Source organism: Symphalangus syndactylus, chromosome 21, assembly GCF_028878055.3.
Source record: "Symphalangus syndactylus isolate Jambi chromosome 21, NHGRI_mSymSyn1-v2.1_pri, whole genome shotgun sequence".
Lineage (NCBI taxonomy): Eukaryota > Metazoa > Chordata > Mammalia > Primates > Hylobatidae > Symphalangus > Symphalangus syndactylus.
In genome coordinates, this window is record NC_072443.2 from 49115686 (window position 1) to 49135019 (window position 19334).

Here is a 19334-nt window from a genome sequence, read left to right on the forward strand (position 1 = left end):
TCCTCATTTCATCTTACATGTCTAGTTTGTTTACCCAAAGGTCTGTCATCTTTAATATTGTTCTCTACAATTTCATTATCTTAGCTATCATTTATTCATATTTGATTTCCAAATCCATGTTTTAAACTCTGCCTGGACATTTTGCACACACAAAAAATGAACGCTGATAAACAGGTTTTTAATAATACATTCTTTAATCATTTCTCTAGCTAAATGGAGCACATTAAGCCAAACAGGTGTCCAATTAAGACTATTTAATTAATTTTACACATCCATGCTAATTGTTTTCTCACTTAAGAGTTTTTCCTGATTTCCTTCTGACATTCTGGCCTACAAAATCTCTGATTTGGAATGCCAGATTAGCTATGGTCTTAGGAATGAATGACGGTTACACGAAGATGAAAATAACAAAGATAATAACTTTAATGGCCACAAGCCCATTTTAATTCAAGAAATACCTGTATGAATGAAGACATGTCTCTGTAAGTGATAGTTCGTTCTAAAGGCAGCATTGCAGTGCTCACAAACGTGAGATTTAGGGGTTTTCAAACCAAGTGATCCATCCTCATTTATTGTAAGGATCTAGTTCAAAAAAAAAAAGGCAAAAAAAAAGAAATAAGTTTTAAAAACGTAATTAAATAGTAATTTTTAAAAAAAGAATGCAAACAACGGTCACCACAGATTATGAAATATATTGTTCTTAAATAATCTTGAAAAGACTATTAGAATAATGTTATCATTAACTGTAGGAAAGTACAATGTGACTCAGAATAAGCAAAAATCACTAATAAAACCTTGGAAGCTGGTTAAGTAAGATCTCATCACGGCCTTCTCCTCTGTAATGCTGATGCATGATGGAGTTCCTAAGTGTTCAGTTAGGGTGAGCACGGGTATATTTTCAATTTCAAATTCTCATATACGCAGGAAAAAAGCCTTTAGACATGATCTAATATCAATTGGTACGGGGCTAATTAAATAAATCATGGAAAATGAATACAATTTAATATCATGTGGTTGTGAAATAAAATGACAAAGCTGTCTATATACTTATATGAAAAGCATGTCAGGATTTGTTAAGTTAAAAAAAAAAAAAAGGCAAAGTTTAGAACCCAGTGTAGTTTTGCTAACCTTTGTATATAAAAGGTACATATAGGAATATATATTTGCATAGGCATAAAAACTACTTGAGAAGGATATATATATAGAAGTATATAACCTTGATTGTGATGGCTGGGGAACTGGGCAGACAAGAGATAAAATGGGAGGGAGGTTTTACACTGTCCACTTAACACATTTTTTTGAACCATGTAAGTGGTTACCTACTACTTAAAAAAGAGAGAACACTAAGTTTTCAAGTTATAATATGGTAGAATTTATGGTCTGTTTCAGTCTAGGATCACTAAGGTTATTCTAGAACTACTAAATTATTGTTAAACATATTCGTAAGAATATTTGTCAAATAAATAAATTAGAAGTGGGTATGGGGTCCATCTGGGGCGTAAGTACTAAATAAGAAAATTATTTAAAAAAAATTTTTTTAAAAATAGAAGTGGGTAAAAGGAAGGAAGACAAGAGACAAAGAAAGCAACCTTATCTTTCTGGGCTTATTGAGATTAAGAGTATTGTGAGCCTGGTGTGGATGGTACCAGAGAGAAACTCACCTTAGGCTGCATGTATTCCAATTTACCAACTTGTTCAATGTGCAACATTAAGCTGCCTTTTGGCCAGGCATGGTGGCTCAAGCCTGTAATCCTAGCACTTTGGGTGGCCGAGGTGGGTGGCTCACTTCAACCCAGGAGTTCGAGACCAGCCTGGGCAAAATGAGGAAACGCTGTCTCCACAAAAATACAAAAATTAACCAGGTGTGGTAGCACACACCTGTACTCCCAGCTACTTGGGAGGCTGAGGATGGGGGGATCATTTGGGCCAGGAGGTCAAGGCTGCAGTGAGCCATCATCATGCCACTGCACTCCAGCCTGGGCAATAGAGCAAAACCCGTCTCAAAAAAAAAAAAAAAAAAAATTGCCTTTCATCAGATGTGGAAGAGTGAAAATAATGATTCCTTTTTCATTATTGACGAAAGCAAAAAAAAAAAAAAAAAAAAAAAAAAAAAAAAGGCAGAATATTATGCTGAACCAGCAAAGAAAACTAGACCTGATCAGGAGGGGTATGGCCAGTGAGAGGGAAACAATGCTCTAGGTGTGGGCACACAGAATGGGAGCTAAGAAACTGTCCAACATAGGCAGAAAAATCTGGGAAATAAATACAAAGAACTGTGGAAACTGATTAGGGCCTGCAAACACACAGCAATGACCCCTTCTCAAACCTAGAAAAGGGCAGTAGGTAAGGGAAAAAGGCTTTAATCCTTAAAACATTTTTACTTAAATTCAAGAAGACAGTTCAGCCTATACTATATGCAGATCAGTGGTAATTATTATGCAAATTATACAGGGCATTTGGATTCTGGGCAAACAGCCAATGCGGTCAACAATGCTTCAAAGTCTATGCACCAAAGTCATGGAAGGGAAACATTTGGCAGGAGAATGGAAGTGGGTGTCACAGCTTCCTGAGGAGAGTCAAAGAAAGTGGAAAGCTTCATCACTGGGCCAGTCAGTTTTAAATTTTTTCAACTCCTCCAAGTCACATAATAATAAGCAAGTCAACACCGTGCAAAAGGAAAACACACAAAATCTTTTAAAATATGACTCAAAATTATTTTCAACATAAAACAAACAAAAAGATGTTAAATACTTATATAAAATGGAACTAAAAATAAGACAGCACTAGGTATGTTTTTTCATGTATGTTGATAACAAATAAGAAAATCCAACTGCCAAAAAACATGGCACTTCAATAGCTTTCTGTGGCATAGCAACTGCAAGGAAAGGCTTTGTAAAGAACAAATCTGGCCCAAGTTGCTTAATGTGAAACGGATGTAATCCTTGACTATACAAAGCCCTTTTATGAAGAGTTAAGGAGTTCTAGGTCATTGTTTTCTGGCACTGGAGGTACTGCTGCCTTTCATTGTAGATTCAAGCCTTAATTCAAGGTGAATTTTGTGGATGAAACAGCTACCACTGCCTTGTGGATAAACACACAGGAAAATCTAGCTTTTTTTAAGTTCAAAGACAGAAACACCAAATTCTTGGAAATTTTATATTTTCCTTACTTTCTTTAGGCCAGAGTAACAAACATCTTTGTTTAAAGGACACAGAGTAAACTCATCTTGACTCAGATGAGCATCAATGGCCCTTCCACTTTGTAACCTATTTTAAATACATCCAACTGATTTTTATTCACCCTCATAATCTCAGTGTTCAAAACGGTATCTGGAGCATAGTGGAGACTCCATATCTGTCAAAGGACCTGGCTGCCTGCTGTCCATAACAATTACTCCTCCTAGCTTACCACTGTATTGTTTTTTAAATTTATTGCTAAAAGCAATACTTTACTTTTCAATTTTTTAGTCTTCAGATAACTGAGTAGTCAGAGAAGCGGGTAGGCAAAGAATAAAATCCCTTAGCAGAACACAAATAGCACATTAATGCAGGCAAAATTTTCTTCCCCGGTATAGACTTGCCTTCTTTTCTTGCTCACACCTTTTCAAGATCTTTTAGTAGAATGTGATCTACCAGCTGAGTGTGTATGCCTTAGAGATTAGCAGTCTTACCTGCGACTGGTTCCATAAAATATTTTTGCTTTTCCTTTTCCCCCAACATATGAACATCATTACAATTGAAGAATTTAATGTTTAAAATTTTAAATTCTAAGATGCCTGCTAGACATCTTCAGATGCTTCATCTTGCCCCTTGTCATTGCTACTTCAGGAGAAATATAGTATATTACACAGACCAAGCAATCAGGCTTTAGCAAGTGGAGAAATTAGTAATATTCTAATTCTCAACACACTAGATTTTTTTTTCTTATCTGTTCAGTAAATTTAAAACAAGATTTTATAGAAAAAAATTGAGTATCAAATGGAATTTCTCAGTTAATCTGCTTTCTTAATCTCATATCCATTGTGACATATTTTCTGTTTTAAGACAAATCTATTACCAGCCAGCTACCTAAATATACACATATGGTAAAGGTTATCTTAAATAACATACCCATGTTCATCAGGCAAAGCCCTAAGGTCTGCCTATTCAAATTCAGAGACTTTTCACTCCATAAGGATCACTGCCACTGAATAAATGAAACCTGACACCCCTCACTGAGAAAGTTCTGTTTTCTTAAAAGGCAGACATGATTTTTCACATTCAAATGTGTACTACTAAAATTATTAAAGCATATTTTAAACTAAACACTATAGGTTTTTTATCATATATTCCTGAATCAATCAAAATCAACTTCGAAGCCACTAAAACTCAAAAGACAACTTAGATAAGAGAGTTTACATTTCTCACCTATTATGAGACGTTCTACTGCAACTGGGGATGGCGAATGACAGCTGTGACAATTCTCTTTACTCTCCAAATCCAATGAGAAATGGAAAATAGTGCAAGTCCAAAGATACACAAATAACAAAGTCACCCTGAATAATACCCATCATGGCAACTTGACAGTCCTGGTCATCGTTAATCACCTATTCTAACATTGTCACTTTCTTTTATTCATCAAGATTTTCTATTGTTTCTCAGTACTAGATTTTTCTCATCACCAAATTTCATTTTTAAATGGTAAGCTTCTGACAGCACCAGAACAAGAAATTCACTGTATCATAACCATGGCACAACAACTATGTTCAGCAAAATGACCCTGGGTTTTAGAAAAAGGCTGTTTCTTCCCTGTTTCCTGAATATTAGGCAAAGAAGTAGGTGACATTTTCTAAAGAAAGATTTACATCAGATTTTTTTTTCAAAGTTAGGGTTCAGTTCTATGGAAAAACAATTTATCCAAGACACACAACTTCCTGGGAAAATTAGATAAATAAAACTCTATTATTTTGCCAATCTTCTTCCTTCATTTTCTTACTATTCCATACTTCCTGTTTGCATGCTCAGTCTTATAATCAGTTCACCTTTAAAGCTACTTCTTCCTAAATCAAGGTAACATGTAGAAGAAAGCATGACAAATGTCTGGTATATCTACTTCTGTTTCGTTTCATTAAATTTTCCTTATTTTACATAATTCAATCTTAAATCTTTTTGATACCAAAATCTAAAATCTTTTCTGGGAACCAACAATATATAATAAATTGCTGGGAAAGGATTCTCTATATAATTTATAATCTATTTGATGTGTGAAAAATGCTCTTCCTCAGTTCAGCATAACTTTGAATAATCAATTTTTATTTGGATCACCTTAAGTGTTACAACAAACAACCCAGTTCCTTTCTTCAGTACCTGATGAGAGATCTTGGCACATAACAGGCACTCAAATTATTTGCGGAATAAATGAAAAGAGAGATACATTTCAGAATAAAGAGATGTAATTAAAAATATCCTCTCTCTCATTCAGTTACTAAGGAGTTGGAAAAGACCTATATAATATATACAACATGGGATTTAGATAATATTGTTATATTTTACTGAAAAAAATTCTTAGAATTCATTAATGTTAACCCAACAATCCTCCTAAAACCCTTCTGAGATGGAAACTGTTACTAATTCATGTAACAAGTAAATACCAAAGTCCAGTAGTAATACCTCATTTATTCAGAAACTTTTAGTGTCAAGATTTGAAGTTTTCAAGCTTAAGAGTGTAACAGTCACCAAAAACAGACTCAAAGTGGCAAAGGAAAGTGATGTTAAGTGACCACTCAGATATACAGCAATGTAAAAATGAACAGCATGTCACCAAGGAATGAGAAGTGAAGTGATTATAAGCAGTATAACACTTAAAGTCTAGCAGTGAGGATTTTCAGGGTCAGGTGGGTGGGGGAGAGCCCTAAAATCTCTGTTCTCCTAGAGGGCTTCAACTGCAATACACGATTTTAAAAAATGTTTATGTCAGCTTCAAGACATTAAAAGCTGAATTATGTTCAAATACACTATATTTAAAAGGAAAACAACACGTTAAAGATTTCCCAAAAAAATGGTGAAAATAAAATGAAATTTGATATTTAAAAGGTGTAAGCTTCTCTTATGTAGAAAACTTACTTTCTTAAAACAGCTAATTCCACAACAGATGCAAATAGCTTGACCTAGATGATGTTCCCTAGCTCAGTTACCCTCTTCATCAGGCATGCCGCCAAGTGTATTTAGGCAAATTTCAAGTATCAAAACCTACCTTAAGATGATCAGGCTTTCCCATTGCATTTAAGTTTTCCAAAAAAAAAAAAAGACTCAGCTTTGCCATATGAGAAAAGTTCAGCTATTGCTTAAAATCCATGGCAGCTAAAGATGGCATAACAACACAGTACTTTAAGGGAGCCATAGTTACACGGATGTTTATAAGCTCTGATGTTTTTACTAAGACTTTATCACATTATACTTCTTGTGCAGATCCCCAATCTAATACTACACAATGGTGACACAAACTCAAAATATTCACAATGGCAAGATTTTAAGATTTGGAAAAGGTGCTGGGGAGAGTGGAGTCCTCTAGGCATAATAAATCATAATTCTTTGAGGAACTTAAAATTGTTTTTAAGGAATTTAAAACAAGTAACACTTACTGATTTACAAACATGGGTAAGTTTCTCTTTCTCTTCATACCAAAGAGCAGAATGAATTACTTTAACAGAAGTTCTAAAGCATAAATTTTTATATACACTCCTGAGAAAATGTAAAATTACTCACTGGTTATATCTTAAAGTTCTAAGACTCCAGATACAAAAAACCCATTCATCTGGAGATGGCAGAACAGTGGTTAAAAACAGTCCACAACCATTCCCTGTCCCATTACATGTAACATGCCAGGACAGTTGAAAAATAATTGTTTGTTCTTTATTAAAAAAAAAAAAAAAAAAAAAAAAAACAGAGACAGGGTTCCACAATGTTGCCTAGGATGGTCTTGAACTCCTGGGGTCAAGCAATTCTTCCGTCTCAGCCTCCCAAAGTGCTAGGATTACAAGTGTGAGCCACTGTATCTGGCCTGTTTGTTATTCTTACACCTCTGTCTGCTGTATATTGTTTCTAGTCACTTCATCTTCCTAAGAATTTCTCTAAGGGGCTACCCTAAAACATTCTCTTATACACACTATGCTTAGAATAGGACAACTCTGTCATCTGGCCACTACAGAGGTATATAAATACCTAAGTAATACCTTTAGAAATATTCTAAAGTGATACATTACGAGTTTACCGCAAATTAGACGAGCAAAATAGCTTAAAGCCTGTAAATACCTAATCTATATTTACAAATACCTAGAACATATCACCAAATACAGAGTCCAACACCCAATGAGAAGATAATCTGGGTTTTAGTCAGAATTTCAAGAGAGTACACTTGAAATAGATACCCCATAGATCAGCAATGAATCCAAAGTAACAATCAATCACTATCACAAGCGATTTTAGAAATAATTTTTTACACAAAACCTGGTATTCTTCTATATTTGAAGAACTTGATTTGTTCATTAATGTAAAGAACCCCCAAAAATGATATAAATTACTGAGAAAAACATTAAAGCCCCAAGAAAAGAAGTGGAGAGAGAGGGAAGAAAAGAAGAAGGGAGAATTTCACAAAACATGAAATATAAAAGGCCAACAAAAATTTTAGAAGTTTAGTGTGACCAGAAACTAAAGAAATTCAAATTTAAATTATAATGAGCTCCCATCTTAAACAAAGTCAGACACTCAAGACCAGTGAGAATGCAGACAGATATACCTCAGGTCCACTGCAGGTAGAAATGTAACTGGTCTAACATTACTGAAAAGAGTAACACTATCAAGAAATCTTTCTAAAAGTTCATACCCTTTGATCAATAGTGCACAAAGATACATACTCAAACATTTTAAGTGCAGCATGATTTAAAACAGAAACAGGACTACAACTTTCAAACAACATAATAATGTCTAATAAAGCAATCATTAAATATAACATGATCTATCAAAAAATAGATTATGTAGCTAATAAAATGATTACAAAAAACATTAAAAACTTTAAACACAACAATTGCTTACATTTCAAGTGTTAAAAATCAGCTAATTAAATCTATATTATACCTCCATATCTATCTGCACAAATTTGAAAAAAGATAGAAAGGGAATATGGCAGAAAATCCAAGTAGTTATCTCTAGCAAATGTAACTATAGGTTATTTTAGTATCTATGTTTTTCAAAATTTGCTATTGTAGGCATATTTATATATCCCCAAATTAGCGGTATGCTGGCAAATATTTAACCACCAGCTAAGGAATCAGGGGGTATAGAAACATTTGCTGATTTCTGGGGTGTAAATATTCCCACCATGGCTAATTATAAGCTACCAATGGTTTTGGCAACTAGTTTGTAAATGAAATCTTGCAAGCCAGCTCAAGCTGGCTCCAACACACTAATAAGTCCAAAAGTATACAGAAATATAAATAATAATGATGATTATGATTTCAAATCACAAATTTTTAAAAAGCCATCAAAAAATCATTTTACAGTATGATCTTTTTAAAAAGGACTTTCTCACCACATGAGGGAAGAAAAAAATAAGACTTAACTATAAAAATGCAAATATACTGCAGAGAGTTCAGAGAATTTCTAGGAATACCAAAAATGCTGCATACATTCAGCTATCACTATACTAAAGGGAAAAAAACAGGCCAGGAGTGGTGGCTCGCACCTGTAATCCCAATACTTTGGGAGGTTGAAGTGGGAGGACGGCTTGAGACCAAGAGTTTGAGACTAGCCTGGCCAATACAGCAAGGCCCCATTTCTGTAAGAAATTCAAAAATTAGCCAGGCATGCTGGCACATGCCTGTGGTCCCAGCTACTCAGGAGGCTGAGGCAGGAGGATCCCTTGAGACTGGGAGACTGAGGCTGCAGTGAGCCATGATCATGCCACTGCACTCCAGCCTGGGTTACTTGTTTATTTACTAATCCATTCATTAACCCATAAAATATTTATTGAGGATCTATTATGTCTCCTATTCCAGGCTCTTAGGATACAGCTGTGAACCAAATGAAGTCCCTGCCCTCATGAAGTTTACATCCTATTAGCAGGGATCCTCTATCTTTTCCTGATGAATAACTGGAATTACATTTTCCTGAAACCTTAATATAAAGATAAGGAAAACTAATACAAATGAGATGAAAGGGCAACGCATGCCATCTGTTAGAGATATGGAAAAAGAAAAGTTCATTTTTAGACAAGTCAGTAACATGGTGAAAGAGAAGCAGAAAAATTGAAAGTAAGGCCCACCACCTCCATGCAGGCATGCACCCCTTCCTACTAAACCACACAAGACTTTTACATCTGCCTTAGGGTCCAGCCAGGTTCTTGCCTATAGAATTAACCAACAGTTGGAATTAAGAGGTTGTGATTACCACCTTAATAAACTGTCTTACTTTTGCGGGAGAACGTTGTTTCCGCTTCTTCTTTTTCTGTAAGTCTACTGGCTCTCTGATTTGTTTTTTGTCTCTCATCAGTTGCTCAGATACATCAGTAAAAGTAATTTCCTGCTTTACATTTATCTGTTTAAAAAAAGAAAAGCCAATTTTAGACATAAATAAAAAGTTCATTGTGACAAAAGGCCATTTTATGTTTAATCCTTTGCTAAAGCCACATATGGTTGCTTCCAGAATGATGATCTATGTGTGTGTGTGCTAACTATATACAGTACTATAGAATTCATTAATAGGCAGTGGGTAATAAGAATTGAGAGTACATAAATTGAGGGATAAACAGATTTTTTTTTTTAATCTACCTGAGAAAAAAGATCAAAGACGTCCTGGGAAAAGATGATCATAAGACCAAGCAGAAGTCAGGAAATCGTAACATCAATTTCATTCCCACATTTAAGGAAACTGATACTGAAGTTAAAAGCACACAAAAAAGGTTAAGGTCCAAAAATCAACACAACACTGGGGAATAAAAGAGGTATTTAGACTTCTAGATGGGCTCTGTATTTATAAAATATCAAGCAAACCACACAAAATTCTAAAAGATAATTTGTCAAAAGAAAGACAAATTACCAATGAAAATCTAATTATCTTCATGCTCAACAGTTCTGTCATATGACTCAAGATCTTAGCCAGTACTTTCCTGGGCTCTACAACAAACCATCACCAAATATCTGTTTACAGAAGCAAGTATAATTTTAGGCCGCTACACTGTACAAGACATGATGCTAACTACATAATAGAGAAATACTAGAAGAAACATTAAGATTTCAACAATGTTCTTCAATTTTCAGATCTCAATTCTCAGAGTTACTTGTCCTTAAAGAAAAGAAAAACCAAGGTTCTAAGTTCACTAACGGTACTGTCGTCAGTTCTCATCAGATTTGATGGTGTTCAGTCATCCCGTCCTCACTGCTACATTTTCAATCTATCCTTGAAGTAAAACAAGAACCTTAAAACTAGGAAACTTTCAACTCAGGCTATAAAGTACAGTAAAGATCCTTGAGAATAATTCAGTAAGTACAACGTGCTAATGGCTACATTTTCAAGAAACACACTAAAAAGCATGGTGCAAAAGATGATGAACATCTTACAGATTCACAGTGTAAAGGTGGAAAACAGCTGTGTGGAAGAGGTTCACGAGAAAAATGCAACCTAAGCCAGGAATTTCAGACTGACAAAAAGCAGAAGTTCTCATGAATTCCTGAAAGGCAGGCCATGTGAGAATCACAAATCAAGAACCCTGGCACAAAAACATGATGTAAATGATTATTTATTTAGCTAGTAATTCTACCAAGTTACAGAAGGGTACAGTGACCACTCTTCTGGCTTCGTTGGTATCAATTATTTTGAATACAAAATAGGATGGTAAAATCACCACCTACAAGACTTGGGAATACAGACCTCTTATCACCTCTGAAGTGATATTTACTGAAAAACAATAACTGGGAATGGGTATAAGACAAGAAGAGATAACAGACTATGTAAGCAGCTGTGGAATTTCTCTGCCCTATTTTGAAGGAGTACCAAAAAGTAGTACAAACATTTCTGTGAGTGTGTAAATTCCAAATAAACCATGGAAATGTAGCATGTGGCAATAAAAAAGAGGAACTCTTTTTAGCAAGTGTCAAGAAGAGTGTAAGATAAATTCATAAATAAGTTCTGCTGTTCACTGCCATTCACAAACCAAACAAGAGCCTTTATATGCAAACAGTAAAAAAGATTAACACATATATCTGAACCTGTTATTTCCACATACATGGAAAGTGATTATATTAATACTGTGATTTTCACCTAGTCCCATTAGTACCCTCATGCCTATTTGCAGGCCTGAATTTCAATGCTGTTCTTATTACCAGTCCAGATATGCCACCACCACCACCATCCACCACCACCCTACCTGCCCTTCTTTCTTCAGATTTGACTAAACTCAGACATTTCTCCTAAAACTCTAAGGCCCCTGCTCATCCACTGAGTCAATCTCCCTCCGGGCTTCCCACTTTGAAACTACAGAAGCTGTCAGACATGATTTCCTTTTCATATCTCCCTTCTATACTCATGTAACTTCTTCCTCAAGTTAAGACAGAAGTAGAGACCTATAGTGTCATGCTTCCTCTTCTCTGCCACTCCCTATGCCGGTTCTTTCTTGCAAGTTCTAAAATATCTCTTAATTACCCTTTTTCTCATTTTCAATCTTTCCCTCTTTATTTTCCTGACTTTAGAGAGTCCTCCCTATACTGAAAATATTCTTCCTTTGATTCTAATCATTAACTCAACTCCAGAATGACTTGCTTTATCAAGACTTATTTCTCACCCCAAAATAAAGTCTTACTTTTATATTTAACTATTTCATGTACATGTATACTGTTTTGATATTTTAAAGTAAGATACTCTGTTGGTATTTCTTATAATAGCTGTCATTCATTTTCTCATTCAACGGCTATTAAGTGCCTGCTCTGTCAGGCTAAAACACTGTAACAAAAACATTTACTGAGATTGTAATATGTGCAAAGTGCCATTCTAGATATTAAGCACATTCTAAATATCAGATTTCCTTTTCAAAGGTCTTAAAATGTACGTGCAGAGTTCTGATGCATTACCAAAAAAAAAAAAAACCTAATACAGACAGCACATGTGTCATACTCTAACTGAACGGAACAGAGAATAAGGGTAGACATTCAAAGGGAGAAATAAAGACAATGTGAAATAACTGCATCAGGCTTTGGGGATGAAACAACAGACAATGACAGCTGCAAGTTTAGCACATATATCCCCCCTTTTAATTTTTTCTTGCAAATTTGCTACTCTTCTTAACTTCATCTAGTTTCAATAATGATAATAAGCGATGTAACAAATATAAATTGTACCTAAAATAATGTTGCCAGACATAATGTGATGAATAAGTATTTCACTACGGTTGCAAATTTTGGTCTACCCCTTCTCCCCACCTTCCAAACAAGATGACTGACTCCTTGGAATCATTTTAGACTCTTTCTTCTCTTCATTCTCAACATCTTGCACCCACACCCAGTGACATCCACTTCCCTCCAATTAACCATACCAACCTCACTGACTTAGAGCATTATCATCTCCCAATGTATTCTTCTACAAATAAATTAATATAAAACTATTTCCTTATCATTTCCTCAGTGAGGAATTGGCAACAGATTATCAGCTCCCCAGCTCAGCTTTCAAAATTCTGTATGATCCGCTTTACAGAAAAGACCTAAGGTACTTGGCAGAAGGATATGACCTTACCATCATTTCTCTCCATTTCTGGAGTCACATGTTCCTATCAATTTTCAATTTCAAATTTTGGTATTCTCACTCATCTTCCAACCCAGTAGAGTAAAAGGAAGGTGGTCTTTCTGTTTTCCCCTATACTCCTGATTCCATTCCCACCCATTTTCATGGCTCTGCTGCTTCACTATCTATTTTATAGTCTCCCTAACACTACTAGCTACTTCTCTTCTTAAAAGCACACTGAAATTTTCCCTATAAGTTCTTGTGGACCAAAATTTTTCCAGCTCCTATATTCCTTCTTTTGGCCAAACATTTTGAAAGAATAATCTGTAGTCAGCATACAGAGATAAAATAACTGTGCCCAAATTTAGAGAAATGGTTGTTCTGAGAGTAAAAGTAGTATACACAGACGTGTAAAAAAAGATGTGTTTAACTATCACTAGAAGGAACCTGTTCCAAAATATTGCCTAGGACACACCCAAGTTGAATCAAGGTGACTAAAAGTACAACAAGTTTAAATGTAAAAGGAAAGGTATAACACAATTAACTGTACTGTAAACATACTGTCTAATGAATGTCAGCAATATTTGGGGGTATTCATGGAGTCCAGAAAAGGAGAAATTTAAGATTTAACTTTAATTTGCATGTGTATTTCCAGGACAGAACTGCAAGAACAGTTTGATGTAACCAGACAACAGGAAGACTTCAAATTCCAAGCTCACAAAGCCACAGAACAGGACAGGGAGGTGAAGCAGTACACTGATGGATAGGCTTGTGTGAATCACGAATTATATCCGTCCTGTTTGCCTGATCCATGACTGCATGCAAAATTTTGAAAGGAGCTACATTTGTCAGGGCAAAGTCCATAGCTATCCTTTGATTTTTGAAAAAGTTCAGAGAGCCACAGTTGGAAACAGACATTCTGATCTATTTCCCTATTACATTTCTCACTATAAATGTAAACTCTGGTTACTATATCAGCATCTTACAGTTTATATAATTAAAGATTAACTAGATGAACTGATCAAATCAAGTTACCTTACCTGAAACAGTGCTGACCATCCCTATCCTACTTGGAAATTCTAAGTCTTCCAAGTTCCATAAAATCACCTAATTTAAGTTCTCTCCTTTTCTTCATAGCAGTTCTTCTGGATCCATCCTTCCAGTAATATGTGCCTGTATTTTGTAACAGTTTCAGAAAATCTACATCAGTGGTTCTTAACTCTTTATGTTTAAAGTCGGGAGAATAAAAAAGGAAAGACTGAAAATGAGAAAAAGGTCAGGGTAATTAAGAGATGTTTTAGAACTTGCAAGAAACAGCCAGCATAGCATGGGGACTCTTGAGGTCCCTTATATCCTTTCAGGTCATTCATGACATCAAAACTACTTTCACAATAGTACCTGCTTTTTAAAACTCTCTTTCCCTCAAAAGTATACAGTGGCATTTTACAGAGGCTAATTAAAATGTGATATCACTACAGACTTAATATATGTCACCACAGATATGCATTATATCCAGTTATATTAAGCCAGATAATAGAGATATCAAAAAAATGTAAAACAATTTCCCTCTTCTCACTAAATTTTTTGTTTTGGAAAACAGAGTTATTTTTTATTTACAAATGTTACATGCTAACATGTAGTGAGTTTTATTGTGACAAATTAATACATAAAACTTTAAATTTCTCAGCTTTAATTTTGAATATGGTAAATACTGATACATATAACCAACATAAGCAAAAGCTCTGAGGAGTCCTCAGTATTTTTTAAGAGTATAAAGGGACCCCACGGCCAGAACATTTGAGAGCTGCTAATCTAGATACATCCTAACTATACAATCCCTTTCTCTCTTTCACTCAATCTCTTTTAATACAGATGCCTGGGCCCCACTAATATAAAGAAATTACTATAGATGTTGTGTGCCTGTGTGGGTTAGTAGACATATATGTATTTCCTAGCTTGATTGCTGAGGTCACTGAAAAGCAATGACACCCAACACACCTAGCACCCAGAACTTAGTTTCTAAATGCCATTATCCAAATAAAAAAGAACCAGAGTTCTCTGAGAAGTGGTTGAGCCCAGAGCTGGGTCAGGGAAAAATATAAGATGACTCTAGAAAATCATAATGTCAGACGCTAAAGTGTTCAAAAAAGGATCAAAGGATGTCAAAAGGACATAAGACCCAGACTGAAAGAGCTCCCAATGGCCAAAGATGGAATGATCTGAGCAAGAACGTAAGCAACAACAGTGCTGGATTATAACCCACAGAATAAAATGCACATCCACAGATACAAAATGAAACAGTAAAAACAACAAATAAATGGAGGAAATGGGACAGCTACAAGGAACATCAATATAGAAGGAATGAGGAAAAGACAAAATCACAATTAGGTAAACATCATGCTAATAACCATTACAGACAAGGTCCCCACCAATAGATGCTAAAGTTAGTGGGCAAAATTTTGAGAGACAGGATATTTAAACGGTCTCAAAGTATCTCCTCCAAGATATCTGTCAATTATAAAGAAAAAAACAGTAACTCTACAGTGGGGAAACCTGCCAGATAATCACAGTAAAGAAGGATCAAGGTTACTATCACCAGTTTTAAGACCTATCTACATTATGTGCCCCCGATATGATGCACTGAGGGGGACACAATATCACTTCTGTGGGGAGTCAAAAATGCAGAGCATCAATCTAACCATGAGAAAATACCAGAGAAGCTCAAATTAAGAAACAGTCTACAACACAACTGACCAACACCCATCAAAGTATAAAGGTCATAAAAGATGAGGAAAAGTCTGGGTTCAACTGAAACAGATTGGAGGTGGCTAAAAAAACAGGATAACTCAATGAAATGCGGGTCCTGAATTGAATCCTCAAACAGAAAAAGGGTATTTGGAGGGAAACATAAAATTCAAACAAGGTCTGTAGTTTAACAGTATTTCACCAATGTTAAATTCTTGGTCTTGACAACTGTACCATATGGTTACATAAGTTTTAACATTAGAGGAAGCTGTGTGAAAGGTTTATGCAAACTCTACTATTTCTGCAACTTTAAGTATAAAATTATTGCAAAATGAAAAGTTAAACTAGACTCTGATTTTTCTAACTACAAAAATACTCAGCATTTACATGGCATTTTTATGAGTTTGTGATTCTGCCTCCTCAGCATATACTAAGATTTATCAGACATTTACTATCATGCACTGTCCTAAGTGCTGAAGATATTAATACAATACATGGGGAAGACATGGTCTCTAGCCTGTAAAGTCTATTGCATTAAATCCTACAGTAACACTATGTTAAGAATTTCCATTAAAAAAATAGAAAACTAAGGCCCAGGAAGGCTGAGTTACTTGCCTAAAAGCACATTAATTAAGACAGAAAGATAAAATTTAAACCAAAGTCTTCTGAATCCAGTGACTAAGATCCTAAGATTGTGATCTGTGAATTCTTTCTTATCCTCGTGTTACCAATAAACAAACTAAAATTTCAGGGAGGTAAGTGTCTTACCCAAGTTATTAAGTTGTAAAACTAGGACTTAAGATCAAATACCTTTCAGTCCAGGACTGCTTTTCAATAAATCTAAATTATTCAAACTTATTTAAAAATGCTTTTTGTAGAAACGTACTGTATTTTTCCATATATGAACTATAGTTTGGTTGCTTCCAAAATAAGAAAAAAATTCTAGTGGTTTTAGAACACCTAGTGATTATTACTAAAGGAAAATAAAATGTTAAAAAAAAAAAAAAAACATAGGCCAGGCACAGAGGCTCATGCCTGTAATCCCAGCACTTTGGGAAGCCGAGGTGGGTGGATCATGAGGTCAGAAATTCAAGACCAGCTGGCCAAGATGGTGAAACCCCGTCTCTACCAAAGCTACAAAAATTAGCCGGATGCAGTGGCAGACGCTTGTAATCCCAGCTACTTGGAAGGCTGAGGCAGGAAAATAGCTTGAACCCAGGTGGCAGAGGTTGCAGTGAGCCAGGATCGTGCCACTGCACTCCAGCCTGGGCGGCAGAGTGAGACTCCGTCTCAAAAAAAAAAAAAAAATGCCAAGAATATTTAGATGAAACATTAGAAGACTTGGGTTTCAACACTATCTCTTCCAATTACTAGCTAGGTGAACTTGGCTTCCAGAAGTAGTATGACAAAACAAGAAAAGCACAGGCTTGGGAATTCAAAGAAATAAAATCCAGTTTCAAACAGTAATACTAACAGTGTGTGAGGCTGAACAACTAAAATTGAATCATGCCGAACTTTGCTCACCTGTAACCTGGAGGGGAAAATCTCATAGGATTTTTACAGAGTTAAATAAGATAACTCTGTAAAGTACTAACTACAGTACAGAGCAGTATGAAATAGTTCTTGATGCTACTTAGTATCATAATAAACTCATCTGTTAATTGGTAGTAGTAATAATATCCATCTTATATCAGAAAATCAAATGAGATTACATGAAAAGCACCTTGAAAACCTTAAAGCACGAAATGAATATATAGTTATTAATTATCATACAATTAATAGGCGTGTAATTGCTTGGATACACAAAGGATTGGCAATTTCTATAAAATATCTCTACGTAGACATCTTGATATCTAAAACTCAATATGCCTAAAAAAAAAATCTTTCCTTTCACATTAGATCCTCCTCCTAAATTCCCTGCCTTTCAATATATCATCCCAGTATCCTATCTAAAGATTCTATTTTTTTTTTTTTTTTAAGACAGAGTCTCGCTCTATCACCCAGAGTGGAGTGCAGTGGTGCAATCTCGCCTCACTGCAACCTCCGCCTCCCAGTTTCAAGCAATTCTCATGCCTCAGCCTTTCAAGTAGCTGGGACTACAGACATGTACCACCACACCCAGCTAATTATTTTGTATTTTTAGTAGAGACGGGGTTTGCCATGTTAGCCAAGCTGGTCTTAAATTCCTGGCCTCAAGAGATCCACCTGCCTCGGCCTCCCAAAGTGCTGGGATTACAGGCGTGAGCCACCATGCCCAGCCAATGCTATTTTTTAGTTTTCCTTTCTACCTTCCACCCAGGACAAAGTCCAGTTGTTGCTGTTCTTCCTAAATATAATATACAAATCTAGAAATTATACTTCATATTTCCTTCTTTAGATTATTTATAATGATACTAAGTTGGGACTCTCATACACTACTAGAGGGTCATCTTTTGTAGACTACGATTTGGCCAATATACAATAAAAGCCTTAAGAGACCTATATTGAAGAAATACTTTCACATGACAAAAAAGCACATATACAACACCACAATATTATTTATAACACTAAGAAAAGGGTGCAAATGTCTAATACCCAATAATAAAGAAATAGTGAGATAAGTTATAATACAGCTATATGGCATACAAATATTAGAAATATGACTTTTAATGACCGAGATGAAATGCTCATGGTTTAAGGTAAAGTAATACATATAAATAGGCATGTAGATAAATACATTTTCACAATTTTATACAAACACAAATATAGACACAGCAAATTTTATGCAAACACACAACTACCCACATAGAAAAAAAAACAAAAAAAGAAACATTAAAATGCTAGGAATGGTATGTTAAGAGCAGTTATCCTAGAGTCGTAAGATTATAACAATTTTTATTCTCTTCTTTATAGTTTTAAAATTTATACATTTTTCAATCTTAGAAAGATATTAAATCTAGTCTTAGTACAAATCCTTATCATTAATTTAAAAAATATATTATTATCTTAATATACTAAGTTGTTCTAAAAACTGAAACATTAACCCAGCAAAGTGAAAGAAAATCTCTATGGGTAAGTTTGAGAAAGAAACCAGAACTATCAAATAAATCTTAATCTCCACACTTCACATCACCAGCAAAAATCAATTAGTGGATTACTGATCTAAATGGGAACGGAAAACCACAAAGCCTCCAGAAGTTAAAAAAGGAAAATATCTTCACAATGTTGGGACAGGCAAAAAATTTCTTAAGAGGGACACAAAAAATACCAAAAGGAAAAGACTTATACAATAAATCGAACCTTATTAACTCCTGTTTACCAAAAGAGTAAAAAGACCAGCCAGAGTCAGAAATGATAATTGCAATACATACATCCAACCAGTGGATAAAGAACTACTACAAATCTGTAAGAGAAAGAAACAACCTACTAGAAAATTAAGCAAAAGATGAACATCTACCTTACTAAAAAATAATATTCAAATTGTCAATAAACATGAAAAGATAATCAATTTCATTAGTTACCAGTAAAATGAAACGTTAAGTCATACTGCAATTCCACTATCATACCACCAAAACGGCTAAACTCAAAAGGACTGACAAGATCAAATAGCAAGGATATAGAGCAATCATTATAAATTGGCAAAACCAATTTAAAAAACTTCTGTCAGTATGTACTAAAGCTGAACATATGCATATCCAGTAAATTCAATTCTAAGTATATAACCAACAGAAATGAGTACATACACACACAAGTGACATCCAAGAATATTCACAGCAGCACTTAATACCAAACATCTAGAAACAATCTAAATGCCTATTAGACTAGAATAAATGAAATTCACCCAACTGATGATTCTACAGAAATTAC

At 34.9% G+C, this 19334-nt stretch overlaps 1 protein-coding gene across 14 annotated transcripts in view; it reads right to left on the reverse strand.

Annotated features, from left to right (window-relative positions):
• Window positions 1-19334, reverse strand: part of ZNF148 (zinc finger protein 148) — a 144632-nt gene that overhangs the window by 47189 nt on the left and 78109 nt on the right. For 12 of the 14 annotated variants that reach the window (XM_055260387.2, XM_055260392.2, XM_055260391.2 and 9 more), the window contains 2 exons: window positions 9444-9569; window positions 459-582 (listed from right to left, as the gene is read on the reverse strand). In XM_055260387.2, the coding sequence (XP_055116362.2) occupies window positions 459-582; window positions 9444-9569 (250 nt within the window). Of the gene's footprint in view, window positions 1-458; window positions 583-9443; window positions 9570-13783; window positions 13917-19334 lie in introns of all 14 variants that reach the window. The other 2 variants (XM_063630193.1, XM_055260394.2) reach the window with 2 other exon arrangements.